This window comes from Hydra vulgaris, chromosome 04, assembly GCF_038396675.1.
Source record: "Hydra vulgaris chromosome 04, alternate assembly HydraT2T_AEP".
NCBI classification, from domain to species: Eukaryota; Metazoa; Cnidaria; class Hydrozoa; order Anthoathecata; family Hydridae; genus Hydra; species Hydra vulgaris.
The window spans coordinates 25,781,372-25,803,647 of NC_088923.1; the positions used below are offsets into that span (position 1 = coordinate 25,781,372).

Below are 22,276 nucleotides of genomic sequence, written 5' to 3' on the forward strand. Positions count from 1 at the left end.
TGTTACTATGTTTTTGTATAAGATGGTATTTTATTTTTTCAGAGAAAAATTAAATAGTTACAAAAACAGCATACAACGGCATCTTTTGAGTAATATTAGATAAATACTATTCCAGTAATGTGTGGATTTAAGTTAATTAACATTATTTTGTTTAATGCAATGTTTAGTTCAAATAAAGAGATTTTTATCAAACCTATTCTCTGAAATGTTCGCAATTTCAATGCATTTCATTTAACTACTATAATCAGAAATAAAAAGTTTGAAATGAAATGATACAAAAATGTAACGAAAAAATGGAGTCCAGTTTTAAAAGTCCAAGTGTCACTATTTATTTCTAGTCTTCGGTGTTAGGAGCTCCAAAAATGTTGAGCAACTAGACTACAGTTATTATTTATTTTGAATGCAGAATCCTAATGCATTTATGGTGAGAAAAGACCACAAAGAAAATTTGCTACTGGTATATTGACTAATATTTTTAAAGACCGTATCCGTTAGACCAATCCATGAAAAGGACTCAAAGTTTTACTTCAATAGTTACAGACCAAAATTATTATCAAATATCATCAAATTTTTGAGCCTACTAAGTACCTGTACCAAGTTTATGTTTGACCTATTATAGAATCTTGACCCTCAGTCTGGAATCTCTATCTTTTAAAAGATATATGTTGAACAGAAAAAGTTCAGAAAAATTCATCAGGATTCTTCATAAAAGGTGTCATATTCATTATATTATTATATTTATATATCCTAGAATAATACAAGATTATTCTTCAAGAATTATTATTTTCAAAAATCAACCTTCTTGAATGTCATAGAATAAAGTTTGACTTTTTATGGTCTATAAAATCTATACACAACTAAGTTTTTTTGATATTAAGTGTTTCATCATTTTGTATGTTATTTTGCTTTTAATGCATTAAAAAGGATAGGGATGTGGAGGGTACTCAAAAAAGCAAATAGCAAAATTTGGGAAGGGGTGAAATAAAAGCATACATACTTTATGGACAACCCCTAATAAGGGTACAGCTCTAAAACTCAGTTTTATGGTTCTGAGACCTGCTGGTAGTCAGGTTTCTAGTAGTCTGTGATAGCTCTCAGAGAGGCTGATTCCTCAGCTCCAACAGCTGTAAAGTATTAGAATACTAACAGTGCTATGATGTGCATGGATGGTGTCCCTGTTCCTACTTTTGGTGTGTTTTGTTGAGGCAACATTTGGAGCCCTTTGTTACAGCTCAGTGTTTATTAATAGTAATGAGACAATTGCTTGAACTATTAAATAAACTTGTAAACTTAGTGATGATGGTTATCTTTCTTTAATTCATAAAGACTCTGATAATCACATGCTTGGCATTTATGCCTAGGCATATATGTTTGTAAGAATTCACCGATTTCTTGGGAAACTAGGTTTGAATCCATAGACTATTTTTTTAAGTGCTTTCGTTTAGCACCACTTCACTCTATCACCTTTCTCTTTGTTGTATATTGCTCTCCATCTCAAGACTGCACTCTTTTTGATGTAATTTCTAATCAAATTTACCTAGCCCTTTCTCTTTATGCTTCAGCCAATAGGGTTGTTGGTCATAACTTTAATGCTTATCACACTAAATGGCTTGGCTCTAGTGTCAGTGACTCTGCAGGTGTTAAGGCCCACAACTTTTGTCTTTCTTAATCTCTAAAACATATAGACCAAAATTCCAACTCACTATTCAGACAATCCGAATTATTTACCTTTTCTACTCAACTTATGTTTTGTTTCTGATCCTAGTCAATGCCTAGTTTCTCCACATTTAATGTTAGATGAGTTTGATTACAGTTTGATCTCTGTAAAACTATTATCTTATTCTTCTTCATCATCAGAATTCCCATTGTACCTCTTACTACTACCTTAAAGCTGATTAGGACTCTTTCCGTGTAGAAATCTTTTGTCTGCTGACAAATGTGTTTCTTGTGTAACTTTTTAGATTCAGGTTGGCATGGTATCTTTTATTCCCTCTCGACAATTTCAAGTCAAGCTTCACTCTTCTATGTTGTTTTCCTCTTATTGTGCTGCTTCATTTTCCAATAGTAATCATTACTTCCATATCTATGACCAAAATTATTCTCCAAAAAACAGATGTCTGTTTACTGTCGCTAGAAATCATTGTAAAAAGGTCTTGTGTGACGCCAATGCCTGCTATTCTTAGGTCATGTGATCTTGTATTTTATCTCAAAAATTAGGCTAAGACTTCTGGAGAATTTTTTACAGTGTCTATAATAAGGGCAAATGTGTTATTCTTTCTCTCTTGCATGGTTCAGATTTTGTTACCCCACCTAAAGACTTTTTGTTATCTCACCTAAAAACTTTTCATCAGTCTTATCTCTTAATTCTACTAATCACTTCCTACCTGGCATAGCCAACAAAGAGGTTGTTCTGTTGCTTGACATTCGTATTACTCCAGCTTCTGTATCTAAAGTGATTTTCTGCTTAAACTCTTCTACAGTTTGTGGTTTGGACAACATACCTGTTGTAGTCTTGCAGAAGCGTTCTCAAGAGCTGTTGCCTATACTTTGAAAACTATTTAACAAGAACTTATCAGAGTCTTGTTTTCCAACCTGCTGGAGAGCTTGTCCGTTATTTGTTACCTTGCATTATAAACTTTTTTTTTCTCTTCCAGTAACTTCTAACTCTCTCTCTCTCTCTCTCTCTCTCTCTCTATATATATATATATATATATATATATATATATATATATATTATATATATATATATATATATATATATATATATATATATGTATATATATATATATAAAATAATAATATTATATAAAAACTTGAATCTTTATGCTCGTATAACATCAAAGCCTTTGTTTCCACGTGAGTGTGTGTTTTTTTAACTATAAACTTTGAAACTTTGTTCTGTTCTATTACTTATCTTTTATTTTGTTTAATAATGTGGCAGAAATTTAAAAAAATAAATACGGTAAGCGAATAAATAGATCTACCTTAGAGCTGTTAACGAATGCAGACTATTTATTTATTTCAGCTTTCATCCAAGTCATATTTTACTAATGCGGAAAATGTTTAATGAAAAGTATCCAGAATATATCTTGCCTTGCTTTCATCTTTATTTTGCTTTAAAATTATTAGTTTTAATCGAAATTTTCCTTAATTATGCATAGGCAACCCAGTAAACATACAAACCTCTATTAAATGTCAAAACAATGTTTTGACAAAACGTTCAGATTTGGTCAATTATCCATTTTATAATGAAATCCAGATTAACGTTTAAAACAAACATCCATAAAACATTTATATTCAAACGTAATTTAATCATCTATAATAGGATTATTATACAAATGTAAAGAGTTTACATTTTGTCTATTTTATGTTTAAATCTAGTCTAAGTGATGTATTTAAAACGTCTAGATTTAGTCTAAGTAAACGTATATTAAGATCTGGTCTAATAATTTCTTTGATTTAGATAACATAATTTCAACTTATTTAAGTTTTAAAACTAATAAAAATTAAAATTATAACTTTTTAACTTTATATAAGTAATAAGAGCTATATAGGTCTTGAAGTTTATAAATAAGATACAGTTATAAAAGTAATAAAATGTAGTTATAAAAGCACTGGTCTTATTTTTTATAATTTTATAACTGTTATAATATGTATATAAACTTTTATACTTTACTACTTATACTGTACTTTTATTTTATAAAACTATATGTAGTTAAGAAAAATTGTTTGTGCACTATGCTTGTTTTTGTTTTGATAATTTAAAAAAATTAAATGATCAAGCTTTTTGCAGGGGAAATTTTATTGTAACAATATCTATCAAATATATTTTAAATTTAATCTCATTAGCAGAAAATAAAATTTTAAATTAAGAATAAGTCAAAGATTACTAATAAAATTAATAAACTCATAAACAAATATTTTGTAACACTGTTTTCTCTGGTTTATACATTATCAAAAACAGGCAGTAGACGGTATTCCTAGAATACCGTCTACCGCTTGTTCCATCATGCACCTGTTTGTGCAACATCATCTTCTACATTTATATCGTGATCGTCTAATTTCGTTGCCTGATTTGTAACCATAAAGAACTAGGGTATAATAATTAGCATTTTAAATGTACATTCATAAATCAAAATAGGACACAGAACAACTTTACATATAGAGGATTTTCAAAATGGAAGTATTCCAAAATTTCCTGTACCATCCATGTTTATTTTTGACATTAAAAAATTAGTAATGTTGCAACATAACATATAGAGTAGTTTTACCAGCTCTGCTCTACCAATTTTCTTTAGCAAATGTAACTAAATGAAGCTAAAAAGAAAATATAAAAGCTAAAATAAAATTAAAAAAATATTCAGTTATTTAACCTCTTGATTATAGCAAAGATGAATACCTACTGTTACGCAATCATACTAGTGTTTAAAAAATGAATTTAAACTGTTTATAAAACTTACGAAAAAAGTTCTTGCAGCAGGACTTTCATAACGTGAGACCAGCAACTCATATATTTTAACTGTATCAATGTCGTCATCAATAATTTCTAAAATATCAGATTCCATTGATTTGTTGGCATTTAGGAAGGTAGGTTAGTAAGGTAGATTAGTAACTTCCATGAATTAAAATGGTGCACTCGACACTCGTTTATTATTTATTTATTAGTTGTTTTGTTTTCAGTTGTTGTAAGGAAGTAAATTTTAAAAGTGCATTCAAGTCTAATTTAATTATATAGCCAATAAAGAATAATTTTTTAAAAAGTTTTTTATTTCATTTTAATTATCCCTATTTAAACTGCGTGACTTAAGCTGTTATGTGGTTCTTCTGATCAATGGCTATATTACTATATTTCAATATAGTATACGTTTATCAAACGTATGTTCAGAATAACGACTTATATTAGTCAATATTGTAAATGTTTGATCGGCGTTTAATAAACGTATATATTAAAAGGTTTAAAGCGTAGATTTTAAATCTATAAATGTTTACGTTTAATTAAGGTCGATTAAAGGTTTACAATATTGACTAAAGTAAGTTGATATTCTAAATGTTAGATCGATGTTTTGTAAATGTATATATAAAAAGTTTTAAATATCCATTTCAAATCAAGCATTGATTTTTAGTCAATAATTTATAGACCAATTTTGGCTAAATATTGTCTGATTCTAAACCAATCTGTGTTTACTGGGAATGGGCTAAAAATGTTAGAAAACAGATATATCTCAAAGTATATATATATTTAAACTTGTGTTTACAAAAAATCTTTCAACAAATCCGTAAAAACTATATGTGTTAAATTTATGTATTTTAAAACAAGTTTATTTAAAATATATAAATGACATATAGTAAAATATTTAGTTAAACAAAATAAAAATAAAAAATAAAAAAAACGCAACACAACATTTGTCAATTTTCTTAAGCAATTAGCGTTAAGGACAGCACAACTTATGTAATGAACATACTTTTCAAAATCAGTTATAACAGCCACCATCTACAGAACTAAGGCCTAGCACAGCCTATTATAAAGAAAACCATGTTATGATAATTAAAAATATTAATTACTGATAGGGACTATGATTTAACATGTATTAAAAAAATTGTGCAACTCCATAATAGTGGAAAATTAATAATTGAAATAAAGTTGAAAACATTTCAAATAAAATAGATTTAAAATTACTTTACTATGAAAACATTTTAACAACAGTAGAGTTGCAAAAAAATGAGTTTTTTTCCTTTTTATCTTTTTTCTTTTTTGGGTCAAAAAAACGTTTTGACTTTTTAAACAAGTTTTTTATTTTTCTTGGTAAATAATTTGGAATATATTATTGGTAAATAAGAATTTTTGTTTTATTCTGTCTATTTATAGTATATAATCATTATAATCACAAATACAATGTATAAACACCAATTTAAAGTTAATGTTTTAATAAAAAATTTAAAGAGCTATTTATTAAGTATATTTATTAGGCAGTTTAGTATTAAGTTAGTTATAAATCTAGGTATATTGTATGAGAATGTTTATTTGTCATGTTTTACTTCTTAAATATTGTTGTACATCCTAAATATTACACTCATTATATACAGAAACTATACTTGTCCATGACAAAATAACCATTTTTCATAATTTAAATATACTAATATACAATATCATGCTTATTTAATATCAGACTTCAAATCTTTAAAGACCCTAATATTTGTTATGTAATAATTTAGTCTTACATTGTTTGTTACATATTTTGAATTATATTTCCAGTAAGCCCTTGTAAAAAAAGCCTTAACTTTATTTAATTTACATGCTCTAATGTTTTTGAATAATAATGTTTTATTAGTTTTAATTCATTATTAATTTAGTGCTAAGTAGTGTAGCACTGTGTAGTGTAGTATATACTCAATTAAAAAAAAGTACAAATATTTAAGCAAAAAAGTCAATAATTTAGTAATTTTAATGTGTATTTAAACTATAAAAGATATTCTAAATGGATGGGCTTTCTGAGTCCGAGTCTTCCCGCCCTAGACTACCTTCATCTAATGATTCATAAACAAAGTCACTGTCACTTTCTATATTAACTGCTTCAGACTCTGACCAAGGCATTGAAGTGCTAGGAACTTTATTTACACTTGCGTTAATTATTTGAGGAGTAGTTATGCTTGTACCATTTTCATAACTGGTGTTTTCAACATTTTCAAGTTTTAAATTTTGTGAAATAAAAACTAGTTTTCCAGCCCTTTCAGTTGTTAAGTGATTTCTTTTTGCACTATGAATGTTAGAATAAGTGCTAAAGCTACTCTCGCATGCTGCACTTGAGGCTGGTAGTTGAAGAATTCTAGATGCAACTTTTGATAGTTCAGTAAAGGAACACAACTCTTTCCAACAATTTATGGGTTGAGTTATTCCAACTGCAGTCCAAATAAAAGGTTTTGAAAATGTACCACTTTTTGATTGGTAATTAGCCAAGTCAAACATCAGGCATACTTGCAGCAATGTTGTGTATTGCCTCACATGCATCAATCTATAAAAAGATTTTTCTTTCAATAATTTTACAATTACTTTATTAATTTAAATAGTATTTTCAATTTGAAAATAGTATTTAATATAATTCAAAACTTTTTCAAAAATTTTACTTTTAATGCCCAAGGCTAAAATGTGTTTGGTTTTAAGAATTATATATGAATTATGTGTAGTAAATACCTTTTGTTCTCCAGTCAAGACTCTGCCTTAAAATTTGGATCTAGTATATTGGCAGCCAAATGAATTTCTGTTAAACAAAAATCTTTTCTTTTCTTGAAGATTTTTTTGGCTTCTTCTTCTTCCTTTTTTGAGAATGGGCTAACTGTTAAGTTTTTAAAAATGTGGTCTTCCAAGAAGTGAAAAGTTTCCACAACAGTAGATAACATGGGAGTATTTGATTCAGTTTTCTTTATTGCATCAGCTATTGGTGACAGCAATTTGAAAAAACCTTCAACCCTGTCCCAAAAAACATCTGATAGAAGAATTTTTTTTGTTGCTGATCTAAGTATATTCTGTTTTCAGAAATAGCCAATGTTTTTAATGGTTTCTTATTTTTCTGTATGCTACCTAAGCATGCTACAGTTGATCTCCACCTTTGAATAAAGCACAAAGAAATTATGATAACTTTAACAAATTTAGAGTAAAGTAATTTACTAAATCTATTTTTATGATTGTATAATAAAATTAGTTACATAGTTCAATTTTTTTTGTAATGTACATTATATTTATACTTTTAGTTGTATTACCTAGTTCGTACAGGTAGTTTCAAGGTAATGCATGTTACTACACCAGCTGATTTTTTTTGTATATCTCTAAATGCTGCAACAAATGAGAATTTTTTATCTCTTTAACAATATCAGTTACTTGTGACATCAAAATCCTTAAAGTTATCAATTTTATAAAATCTGTAAAAAGTAAATTTAAACCATGTGAAATGCATCCATAGCAATGAAGATGGGAAGAACAATCTTTTAGACGAGTCCATGCATTTTTCATATTTGCAGCATTATTAGTCACATTGCCCAAAACTTTAATAGGATTAATTTTTGTCTAAAACTTTCTTTATTTCATTTGCCATATATTCACCAGAATGGCTTAATGTTCCTACATAACAGTTTAATATATATTATATATACTGTACTATATAAGTATTATAAACCTATTTACTGATATATTATTTCTGCTTACTGAAATGGTTTTCAGTGTTGTTTGTTAAAAATTTAATATCAAGTTAATTATAAAATAGTATGCATATTTTAAAAGTCTATGATTCTGTTAAGTAATTCCATTGTATACAGTACTAGAATTATGGTTTTACCTGTAGGCAATGTCTTCCACAAAATGGGTGATGAAGAAGGCAATGTCATTACAAAGTTAATGATAGCTTCATTTCTCTAAAAAAGAAACAGCATATAAACAAATATGATCTGTTTATTAACTAAATAATATAGCTTCAATTGCATCAACTAATATTATAATAAATTGTTACTGTACCTTAAATTGCTCCATCCATCACACATAAATCCAAGATAATCTGCAGTTGCTACCATTTCTTTAACATTTGCTGAAATTCTTTTAAATTCATTATCTAATAACACATTTGACACTTCAAGTCTTGACGGAAGCTTATAAGCAGGACGTAACTTTTTCAAAAAAATTTTCCAATAGTTATTTTCTACTATACGGAGTGGCAATCCACTAGCATATATTGCTCTGGCTAGGTGTATATCAATCAGTTCCTGCAAATGATAATGTCATACTGGTACATCAGTCAATCATGAAACAAATCTTAAATTTATACATCATGAACTTTTAATAAGCTAATTACCATATCAGTCAATTCTTCAAATAAATCTTAAAATTTAAAAATACAATACACACCTTTTCAGTTTTTGTCATGCTGTCAAACACGGAACTTGGTGTTTTTCTTCTTCAAATTGATTTAGAAGAGGATGTTCCAAAAGAATCAGATCGTGGATTTTTTGCTTTTGGTTCAGCATCTCCAGAAGAGACTTGCTGTTTTTGACTATGACCTAATTTATTTGCATTTAGACTTATTATTTCTTCAAGATATTTTCGATATTTTTCAATATGCTTAGTCATTCGAGTTCCGTTTTTAGACATAATGTCAAAGCAAAAAGAAAATTTAACTCATTCCATTTTGCTAATTTGTTTCATAGGTATAAATAAATTGGCAACTACGATTTTATTTCTCCTCTTGTATAGCCTGCTTTTCTCATTTTTATAATTAAAATTTACTATGTTATGCAAAATATCTAAAATTTAAATATAATTAAATAGGGAACATAACTGTTTATTAAAAAGAACTTTTAAAACTGCTTATATTTTTTTATTTGCAACTCAAAACTTTATAAGTACAGTAAATTAATAATAATAATAATAATAACAATAATATATATATATCAAATATTAATTAAAACTAAGTAAATATAGTTAAGTATAATAAATTTAGATAAAAAGTGTTTATTGTGTCAATATATAACAATAAAGTCAATAAAAATTAAATAGAGGAAGATAAAATTAACTAATAATTTTTTATACCGGACTGCTATAACCGTGTTAACCTAAACATTTACAATAAAACAATTACCTTTAAATGTAACAAAAGAAAAAGATTTTTAGTCAAATTCAACCTTAGTTTTCCTATATAAATCTAAAATTAAAATGTGTTCAATAATATTGCCATTAAAGTTAAATTTAGTAGCTTAAATAATGAATTTTTAAATATTTCCCAAAAAAAAACAAAAAAACGGACCCTTGCATTTTTTCCCCAAAAAAGACGACCAAAAAAAACAAAAAAATAAGAAACAAAAAAACGCGTCACATCTCTAGGCAACAGGATTGATTTTGAAATCAATTTCTTTAATGAAAAACCAACTATAATATTTCATTCAAAGAGCAAAACTATTAATAACATAAAATTAAAAAAAAAATTTAGGATTTTAGCAATTGGATTGCAGTAATATCAAATGTTATCTTAGCTTTTAATATTTAGATTAAAAGTAATTAGGTAGATTAATGAAACTACCTATAATCATTTTTAATGATAGACAGTAATGGAAAAATAAACCGAGCTGTCTATCAACACAAAACATTACAAAAAAGTACATCATGACAATTATGCAGAGCATTAGCAAATGGCCTAACATATTTGTATAATCACATTACATTTAACTAAACATTGCCATACACTTGTTTTCTACGTAGTTATGAAAGGCTAGACAACAGAACCTAGATATGCAACACCTCTGTCCTGCTATCCACTTGCTGTCACACCTCTGCTAAGTACACTGCTTGGCTGTCAAGGGTGGCAAACTTGCTCTACACCATTTTACTTTTTTTTTTTAAATAGAACTTTAGTTAACAAAATACCCGGCTAGTAATAGTCTAGCTCTACACACACTGCTAAAACTTGATTTGTTAGTTTAACAAATAGCTCTACACACATTCCAAGTCACAACACTTGCTTGGCTACTTTAACCACCTTGCTCTACACAATTGGTTATTGATTATAACACTAAAAACTATTTAAAATCAGTTTTATCGGCAGGCAAAGTAACAAAGAATGTTTTTGTTTTTTTTAATTTTTATAATAAATGCAGTCTATAATAGTAAATAGTAAAAAATAAACATAAATAGTAAAACAATCGTTTATAAATTAAGTATATTTGTAAATAAAATATTTTGTATAACACTTATTAAATCATTCAAAGGTTATGTTATTTTTTAATCCAATTTTCAGAATTTATATGAATTTTTTGGATCAATATTATTTTACTCTTATAAAAAATCTAAACTTTTTTTATAAATATGGTAAGACGGTTTTTTAAATAAATAAAAAGTACAATCTAAATAATAACTACTAAAGTCATAAGTCAAAACATACTACTTGTGATTGCGAACTATGAATTTTTGAAATTAAAAATCTTAAGACTATCAATTAAGAACATTAGAAAAAATAACATTATTTGTGTAACATTTTTCACCTACCGGTATGGTAGGTGAAAAATGAATGGAATGTTTATCAATACAAAATTTGAAATGTTCTAGTTCTTGAACATGCAACATATAGTTGCCCATTAGACAAACACAGTTTTTTTAAACATACACCAACTTTATCAAATGTTTGACCTTGACTTTTATTAATTGTCATTGAATAAACCAACCTGACATGATACTAATGACATTTCAGAACAAAAGGTTAATTAGAATCTGATGGAGCCAACTGAATTTGAGATACAATGACCCATTTACCACCAGAAACACCTGTCAAAACCTGTATCTGGATAATTATTTTGAAAAGTGCAAACTTTCATTCAAGTGGCATTGCATAACCCAGCTTATCATCATTTGCATAATGAAGCATTGTTAAATCATTCAAAGAAAAAAAATAATAATTTTGCTCTTTGAAATATGAACATGTGGCAAACCACGCTTTTGAATTTCAATAACCTGAACATGAGTTACAACTTTCCCCAATACATCATGCTTGAATATATATACATATATATATTCAATATATATATGTATTCAATATATACACATATATATTCAATATATATGATGTATATATAATACATCATGCTTAAATATATATACATATATATACATATATATATACATATATAAATATATATACATATATACATATATACATATATACATATATACATATATACATATATACATATATACATATATATATATATATGTATATATATATATATATATATATATATATATATATATATATATATATATATATATATATATATATATATATCTTTAAATATCTTTAAAAAGAAGCATAACGCTTCGAAGAAAGAAACATGGATAATCTTTTTACTCTTCGACTACTTTCAGTTTTTATATATTCTATTTTTAATTATTGTCTAATAGAAAATAATAGAGTATTTACTCTATAGCTGCTTGATTAATTTCTTCATCTTCATTTCAGCTACTATCGTACGTTTTTTAAAAACGCCCGGTCACCGTTTCATATGGATGTTTAAAAAACCATTAAAAAACGTTTTTACAGGACCATAAATAAGTTTCTCCTAATAAACTATAAAAATAAATGAGCTCAAATAATAGTTACATTAAAACCTCTTTTTAAAAAATAAAAATATTTTTGAAAGGGGGATTTAATGTAACTATTATTTGAGCTCATTTATTTTTATTGTTTTTTAGGAGAAACTTATTTTCGAGCCAACATTTAGAAATTAATTCGGATTTTTTGTTTAATAAGCATTCTTGGTTTGCATGGGTAAGTATTTCAAATTTTTCTTGTAGGCATATTATGCATTTTTTGGAAATATGCAGGCGCTGTTTTAAGGATGGACCAATTCAGTATAAAATCATATTGAAAACTTTATGCTCTTCAATGTCGGACAAGCATTTTGGATTGGAAAGATATCTGTACAAGCTTACAAGATTGCTCTGCCTTCTCTCTTCAAAACTTCTCAAAATTGCACTCTTCATTGCAATGCAAAGAGGTGAATCTTGTTGTTTCAGCCTGTTCACAAGAAACTTGAAAATTCCTTCAGCAGAAAGAAGAGTTGCATTTTGTCGGCAAAGTGCTTCTGCTGCTAATTTGACTGGTTCAAGAGCAGCAACAATGTCGGATAAAATATCTTCTTCATCATCACTGCAAATCAAATATGGAAAAAACATATCCTTCAATACTTTTCTGATTGAATGTTTGACTTTGAGGAACTGTTGAATCATTGACAGCAGTCTGTTCCATCTTGTTCTGCAGTCAAGGATAAGTGAAACCTCTTTTCCGTGCTCTTTCTTAATTTCTTCTTGAAGGACGTCATTTTTGATGGGCGATTTTCAAAATAACTTGACAAGTTTTCTGACTTTTGTGATGACAGATTGCAAGTGAACTTTCACTTTTGGAATGGGAATGTTTTCATCCATGGCGGCACCAAGAAAACTGACTTCGGTGTCAGATTCAGATTCGTCACTGCTGACTTCGTCGTTGTCGCTTGTTTCTTCAAATGAGTTTTGTTGGATTTGTTGAGAAGGCTTCTCGTACAGCACTTCTTGAACGGCCAAGTGCATTCCGTGGGTATAACAAGTTTGATGCTCGGTTGGAACCAGTTTTCCGAACTTAACCATCATGGAAGCTCCGTCAGTAACTGAGCAGACAATGCTGTTGCCTAGTTTCAACCCAAATTCTGCCACTTTTTCAGTGACAACAGCTGCAGCTTTTTCAGCCGGCAAAGATCCGGAAATTCGAGTCAAGCTCAGATTCCAGTGATTGTTTTTTTGATGAATATTAATATTCATGTACCTTCGATTTTTCAAAGAAGTGTACTCATCCAGTGTAATTGAAAAGCGTTTTCCCATTGTCACTAAAAAATTGAAAGTGTTTTTAAGGTCATTCCTTACGCCAGTTGCAAACTTTTTAACTGACTGGATTGCTTGTTTGTGATTTTTTGGGAAATCATAACCTTTTTCAGACATTGCAGATCGAATGAAAGAGCTGTTAACAATGGCATTGAAACTAAATCCATCCAGTGCTGTAAGTCTTGAAATCACTTCTTCAATTGATTGCTTTTGAAAAAAAGTTGAAATCTTAGGCCTTTTTGATTGTGATGCAGCTTTTGGTGTCACTTTTTCCTTTGTTTCCTTTTTGATTCCATGTTTCTTGTCTAAGTGATACCACATTCCAGTTGTGGAACTTATGTATTGACTTGTATTTCCACAAATTTTGCAAGTAACTGTTTTCCCTTTGTTTAAGGTGTAGTGTTTCCAAGCGTTCAACATTTTGCCAAAACGCAAATCAAATTTAGTGATAAAGACCACAATAAATATGAATGATGAAGACTTTGCAATGACATCGCAAATGGCGGTTGCTTTTTTGTAACGGTGAAAAAGAAAGAAAAAAGAATCATCTAGAAAAAAACAATAACTAGTAGCCAAAAGAAAAAAAAAGAAAAAAAAATGTCAATCAAATACAACAAAAAGATATCTTTAAATTAAAATGTATGAAAAAAAAAAAGAAGTTAAACTCTAAAAAAAGTTAAGAAAAATATGGAACGTTTTTATAAATTCGAAAAGTCGAAGATGTAACAAAAATATATACTTTTTAAAATGTTTAAATGTTGTGTAATTTTATTTTTTATGTGATTTTGTCCCTATTTTTATGTTTTTTAATATTATGATATATGTTTTGTTTTGTGTGTGTGTTTGTATTGTGTTTTAATGTTCCTGATTTTCTCGTTTGTTGACTTTTCCTATACATTTTTACCCACCTAATCTATTTTTATCTGTTAGTTAAAGATTTTAATTATTTTATATTAGAGTGTAACGTGTTTATTTTAAGTTTTTTGGATTATTATTGTAACGGTTGTATTCTAGTAGTATTGATTATAGTTGTTAGTATTATTATTGTTATTTTTATTTTTTTATATTCAGTCTAGTTTTTCTTTATTTTTTTTTGTTGTTTTTTTTTGTTGTTGTTTATTATAATTTTTTGTATCTAAAGAGTCTCCTCGGATGTACTTATTCTTTATTTTACTTTTTATATATGTTAAATATTTAAAACTATTTAATTCTTTCTGTTTATTTTAGTTAATTGGTTTTATTTAGTGTAAATTTATAAATATTATACTCAATATATTATTTTTTATGATTATAGTGTTATCATTATTATTAATTCATTGTTCATCATTTTTATTATTATTTGTGTTAAAAAATATTTTTTTATATCAACTTATAGGTATTTACTTAATATTAGTTTTATAACTATTTGTAAATGACCGTGGATGCAATATCGTTTTCCAAAATACATTGATTGATAAATAAGTCACAAGAAAGTAAAAACGTTTTTCTTAAAGTGTTTAGACAAAACTAAACCAACAAAATCACTTTTCAAGTATAACAAACAACAGCTTTGTTGACAGGAAAATGAAAATTAAATTTTTAATTAAATTTTTAATTTATTGGTATCGATAAAACAATTTTACCGATTTACCGGTAAATTTTCGGCAAAAGCTCAACCCTACCTGTTATTAATTGAAATCAGGATTTGTTTTAGAATTTGGGGTAGATGACTTGAGATAATATTAAAATAGAATAATTCATTATTTGGTTTTTTGAAAGGCGTACATGAATTTTCAGAGAGGTTAAATGTGGCTTTAACAATTTTTTATTTTTATGTTTATTTCAGTTTGAAATCTAATATTTTGAAAAATTTTTATAATATCTTTTCTAATTTAATCAAGCTGTGGACCAGATTTTTTACACATTACTATTAAATCATCGTCACGATGAAGGCCTAAATCTTTCATATTGATTATTTTTCCAAATTTTTAGGGGCTTTCTCATAAGAACTAGTAATATTGTCGCGTAAAATTTTTTCATAGTTTTCTGTTGTGAGTAGGTAAATGTTATTTGTTGTATCAACAAAAACCAAAATATTTTGGTTTGATTTAATTTTTATAACATCTAACTTTAATTCTGTTTGAAATTCGTTTTTTATAGGGCGAAACTTCATTGTTTTAATTAAATGCAATAGGTCATTTTCAAAATTTTCTAAATCAGGTATAAAAGGTGGGGTATTTTTTGTTTAAAATCCATAATTATCATTATCTTGGTTATTATTAAATACATCATCTGTGTTTGTATTTGGTTTCAAGAGAAAATGGGCTTTCCAACGAATTCTTTTAATAAAATGCTCAATTTTTTCAATCAACTTTTTCAATCAAAGAAATAGTATAACTTTTTTCATCTAGTATAGGTATATTTTTCAACAAAATACAATTAAAAGTGTAAATATATAACAAGTAAAATACAAGTTAAAATACAATTAAAAGTGCTCAACAGATGTTTATAAGGAGCCTATATATTTAAACAACTTTAATATGTATTCTTCAAAATATAGTGCTCAATGTTCTTAAAAGAACAGAGCAATTATAAATTGATTGAGTGATTTTTTACTAATTTATAATTGCTCTGTTCTTTTAAGAACATTGAGCACTCTATTTTGAAGTTTTATTAATTTGATCATTCATTTCTGATACGTCTTAATTGATGAAACACAGTGTAAAATGAAAAAAATATTAGCCAAATGATTTTCTACTAATTTATAATTGCTATGTTCTTTTTAGAACATTGAGCACTCTTTTTTGTAGAATACATTTTAAAGTTGTTTAAATATATATATATATATATATATATATATATATATATATATATATATATATATATATATAATATATATATATATATATATATATATATATATATATATATATATATATATATATATATATATATATATATATATATATATATATATATATATATATATATATATATTCAAATACCTTTAAAAAGAAGCATAACCCAAAGAAACATGGATAAGACTAGTCTTATTTTTTTTATTCCTAATTTTTGTCTAATAGAAAATATACATAAATAATAGAAAATATAATAGAAAGTATAGTCTAATAGAAAATATACATAAATAAATATATATATATATATATATATATATATATATATATATTTATATATATATATATATATATATATATATATTTATATATATATATATGTATATATATATATATATATATATATATATATATATATATATATATATATATATATATATATATATATGTATATATATATATATATATATATATATATATATATATATATATATATATATATATATATATATATATATTATATTAGTAGAAAATCATTTAACAAAAATTTTTTTCCATTTTACACTGTGTTTCATCAACAAAGATTCATCAGAAAATTCATCAAAATTCATCAAAAGATTCATCAGAAAAAGATTTCTGATGAATCTTTGTTGATGAAACACAGTGTAAAATGGAAAAAAAAATTTGTTAAGTGATTTTCTACTAATATATAATTGCTCTGTTCTTTTAAGAACATTGAGCACTCTATTGTGAAGAATACTTTTTGAAGTTGTTTAAATACATATATATATATATATATATATATATATATATATATATATATATATATATATATATATATATATATATATATATTTCTATTCCTAGTTATTGTCTAATAAAAAATAAATATATAATTACAAATAAGTATAAAATTAATGAAATTTATGCACATCAACAATGCAACAAAAACTGAAAAATCTATAAACTTGATAAACTAAAGAAAACTATATATATATATATATATATATATATATGTATATATATATATGCATAGTTATGTATAAACATAGTCCTAATCGAAATGTATTTAATTCAAAACATTGTTAAAGAACACGGTTTAGTTAAAGAAGCAATGTAGAGAACAACTAACAAATATAATTAAGAGCATTAAACATAACTAAGCACATTAAATTAATAACTTACTAACTTATTAATAACTTAATAATCATATAACTTACAAAAACTTACAATAAAACTTAAAATAACTTACAATCTGTTTATTTAAAAAAATAGTTTTAAGTTATAATTGATTTTAAAAATAGAATTATTATTTAGGTACTAAAAATATAGTTAAGTTAAAAAATAATAAAGTGAAATATTAATTTTAAGTTACATATACTTGTTACCTTTTTTGTTAATGTTAAAACAGTTAAATTTGATGTCAATAAACTGCCCAAGAGAACAAATCATAATTGTTATAACTAAGTGCATTAAATTAGGCTTTTCCTATATAGCTATATAGAATCTGCTAACCTAATTACAGGTTAGCAGATTCTATTTTAGCAAATTAGATTTGTTATAGTTAAACGCATTAAACAGTAACTAGGCACATTAAACATTAAATGGAACTATTAATATTTAGATAATGGATATGGCAATGTGTTATGGGTTATTATAGGCTTTAGAGTTGCTGATTTATTTATCTCTATAGTTGTTGGAGTCTCTTATAAAGTTTACACTAAGTGGCATGACAAACAGTGTATCAAAGGTAACTTTTTTTTTTTAAAGTTTTTATGTATTTTTAAGTTTTAATATTTAATGTCTCATGGCTTATCTTATTATTCTTTTTTTTATACTTTATATTCTACTTTCGGGCTGTAATATACATTTTAAATATGTAGATTATTTAATTATTTAATTAAATAAAAAAGGAACCAAAGTTTATTTATTCTTATGACAGACCTGCTTCGTTGTTTTAGAATTAAAATTTATATTGCTATAAACAGATGTCAAGGTGTGCTATTTCATTAAAAGTTATTACATAGTTTACTTTCTTTTATATGTAATATTTTATATGAATAACTAACAAATGTAACTAAGCACTTTAAACATAACTAAGCACATTAAGTTTAGTACTTACATATATTTAGTATGTAAATTTGTTTAACTTAATAAATAGTTTTTTTATTGTTGTTCTTGTTTTGTTATTTTACTTTTAGAAAATTATCATCATAATGTGTATATAGATTTTTTTAATTTCATCTTTAGAGGTCCAATTTTATAAATCTGTATAATGTACAAACATACAAACTCAGCATTAAAAAGTATTTTTTATTTTCAAACTTAAATTCTCAAAATGTGTTTTAAATTTCTATGAGTTTCAATGTTGTTGAAAAGTTTAAAATTTTTAAGTTGTTTTGAAAAAGAATCGAAAAATGTCATATCTCATACTTTACCTCACTTATATCTCTAGATATATAGTCAACTAACCATACTTTCCCTCTAGGTATTAAGTTAACTAACCATACCTTACCTATAGGATTTAAGTCAACTAACCATAACTTACCTCAAGGTATGGTTAGTTAACTTAATATCTCTAGGTATTAAGTCAACTAATCATATTTTACCTTTAGGTTGAAGTCAACTAACCATCACTCCTAACAAGCAACCACTATTATGTTAGGAGTTACTAGAAGAAAAAAGAATAGAGTTATATAACAAGGAAGAAGTTGACAGAAGACTTAGGTTTAGTTGTTTTTTTTAAAGTTTTAGGTCGCATAAGTCAGGAAAACATGAAAATTGGAGAGAGAGAAAAACTAGACAAATAAAAGTTTTTAGAGCATGTATGAACAGATACAGTAAACAAATATGACTTTACTAAATGACAAGTCAAGCGAAGATGAGTTTAAGTTGATGGAACTAGAGATGATACCTCTGTTAGGCAGTGACCATGATAGTATTTGTAGGAAAAAGAAAGAGATATAACTTTACAACGATAGGAAAGAGGCTCAAGCTTAGTAGATAGAATGGGTCCAACTACGTTTACAATGTGTTTTTAGACCTTGTCTAGAAGAGAAAAACCATCTTTAGAAGAACTAGCCAAGTATGACAATAGTATTCCATACAGATACGAGTAAGAGATTTGTAGAGGTAGAGAATCAAGAGTAAGAAAATGGCCAGCACGATAGAAAGAAGCACCTTAGCAGAAGTTAATTTAGCAATTGATTTTATATATGGCTTCATTAAAGGTCAGTAGTGAATGATAATCCAAGAAGATATAAAGAGGAGGATTCAGTGAGAGGGTTGTCATTCATTGATGTAGGAATGTTTACAGAATTGCGATAGTTGTTTGCAGTAAATAACTGAGTTTTGTTGGAGTTAAAATTTACAAGCCACTGTGAGCCCCAATCTGTTACAGAAGTGAGATAATGCTTGTGTAAGCAATTAAAAAGAGACTTTTTGTCAAGACAGGAATATAGAGTTATCATATAGAGAAATATAGAGTCATCAGTAAAAAGTGCAACTTTAGATGTAAGGTTGTCTGGAAGATCATTAATGTAGATAAGATAGGACCAAGGATAAAACCTTGAAGTTTCCCAGAAGTTATTGGAAATGAAGAAGAGTGTTGGCCTTCAAGGATGATTTTAAAAAAAAAACTCTTAAAAAGAACTATTAGAACTATAAGAACTATAAAACTATTTGAAAGAAACGATTTGATAATCTCAAAAACTTTCTCAGATACACCATAAGAAGCAAGATATGTCAAGAGCACTAGAAGGATTTTATTGTCCATCTAATGGACGATAAAATCCTGCAGTCAGAGCACTTAGTAATTCAATCAAAAAGCAAGAGAATCAAATACTGTATTGATTGTTTGACAGTAAGTTGCTTGACTCAAGATGGTTTAACGTTAAAACCATGGTTAAACGTTTATATAATGTTTAAATCAAATAACATAAGTTATTTGATTCAAACGTGATTTAACAACAAATAGGTGAATTTATACTTTTGTATACCCCAAGCCAAGCATATGGCAAATGGAGTCTTTGCAAATAAAAGGATAGTATCTTTATCAACATTAAGTATAAATTAAGTCTAAAGTATGAATAGCGGAATTTTAATTTAAAGTCTCACTAGGAAGCAAGTCTGGTGAATTTTGCACAAGATAAGATTCAATTGATAGAATCTTGCTTTGCAAACCACGTATCTTTGTAAAAGATATGTTAAAATGGTTAGGTGATAGGGATGGTTTTTTATGTTCAATATTTATGTTACTTTTGGAATTATTTAAGTTTTAAGTGAACATGACTATTTCACAGATAGAGCCCGGCCTTCTAAGCAAAGAGCTATGCAGCTGTCTCAGTCCTGTTAATTAACCCTAAGTCACGACATAGGGTTGGGCATGAGGCCTTGACAATTTGCACCAATAGCATTAACAGGGAAACCATCGATGCGCAACATGGCACTGTTAATACTCTAATTTTGCAGCTGTTGATGGAATCAGCCTCTCTAAGAGGTGCAACAGAGTTTTGGAAATCTTACTTCCAGCCGACCTCAGAAATATTAAACTGAGTTTTAGAGCCTTACCCTCATAAGGAGATAACAGGAGGAATTGCATAGCCACTATCAAGATGGCAGAAGCAAAAACCTATGAGTAGAATCAAGAATATCCAGCATTCGTCTTCAAGGCAGGATATAATGTAACACAGTTTTACATCTATGCCAACCTAATAGATGAAGAAGGGGTTTGAGGTTGGTTAGCAGAATTATTCTGCTTACCTCTTGGCATTTTGTCAACTATCTATACCTTACCTTTTGGTAGTAAATTAATTTTTTTTTAGCATAAACTTTGAAATTTTTTTTTATTCTAGTATATTTTTAGTATATGATCATTTTATGCACAAATACATTTATAAACACCAATTTCAATTTATATTTTTAATAAAAAATTAAATTAACTACACATTGGTTAAAAATCTATATATACTGTATATACTATATATAATGTATGGGAATGTTTATTTCTCATAATTTACTCCTAATTACTGTGTTTCATCCGTCATATACAGGAACTATACTTGTGCTTTGTTAGTAATTGTTTTGCTTTTTCTGCATAAGTTTTAGAATAGTTTTTGTTTTACTCTAGTATAAGATCGTTATAAGCACAAATACATGTATAAACACGAGTTTTAACTACATACTAACCACACAAGGACTAAAACATGTATAAACACGAGTTTTAACTTATATTTTTAATAAAAAATAAAAGTAGCTATAAGTTGGTTATAAATCTACTGTATGAGAATGTTTATTTGTCACATTAAACTTTATTTAGTTTACTAATGAATTACATTCTTTATATACACTCAGGAACTTTACTTTGCATGGGAATGTTTATTTGTCATAATGTACTTCCTATTACTACAGATGTTTGCTAGCGTAATTACTACAGGGTGTTTGCTATATTTATAACAAATAATATTTCTAGAATTGCAAAAATGCAGTAAAAAATATATTCCTGGATAACACCCTGTGCTGTGTTACATCCATCATATAAAGCAATTATACTTGTCCTTTTTCAGTTTTTAAAGCAATTTTTTTGTTTTTTTGTTTGTTGGCTTTAGAATTTTTGTTTTAGTTGTAGTTTTTAGTTTTTATTCATAGTTTTATTTTTATTCTTAATTAGAGTTTTTATTTTATACTAATATATGATCATTATAAGCACAAATTATAAACACAAATTTTAAACAAATTATAAACACAAACTTTATTTATTATTACTCATAATTTATTTATTCATAATTTAACTTTTTTATCTGCATTTTTTACATCTAGACATTTTACTTAATTGACATTTTTTAGCATGCCTTGTCATTTGAGGTCCATTTTAAACATAATGTTATAGCAAAATAAACATATAACTCGTTTTATTCATTTACTAATTTGGTTTATAATCTTATTTTTAACATTTAAAACTTAATAAATAAAAGATATTTGATAGTATATTAAACAATATTTTTTTCAGGTGTCAAAAGAAAGGTTCCCCAAGATTTAAACGGTAATTTTTTTGTTTTAA

At 26.6% G+C, this 22,276-nt stretch overlaps 1 protein-coding gene across 1 annotated transcript in view; it reads left to right on the forward strand.

The window, feature by feature from the left end:
- LOC136079696 (semaphorin-5A-like) overlaps positions 1 to 22,276 on the forward strand; it is a 49,372-nt gene that overhangs the window by 22,102 nt on the left and 4,994 nt on the right. Inside the window, exons 5-6 of the mRNA XM_065795896.1 lie at positions 17,843 to 17,968; positions 22,226 to 22,258. Of these exons, the coding sequence (XP_065651968.1) occupies positions 17,843 to 17,968; positions 22,226 to 22,258 (159 nt within the window). The remainder of the gene's footprint in view (positions 1 to 17,842; positions 17,969 to 22,225; positions 22,259 to 22,276) is intronic.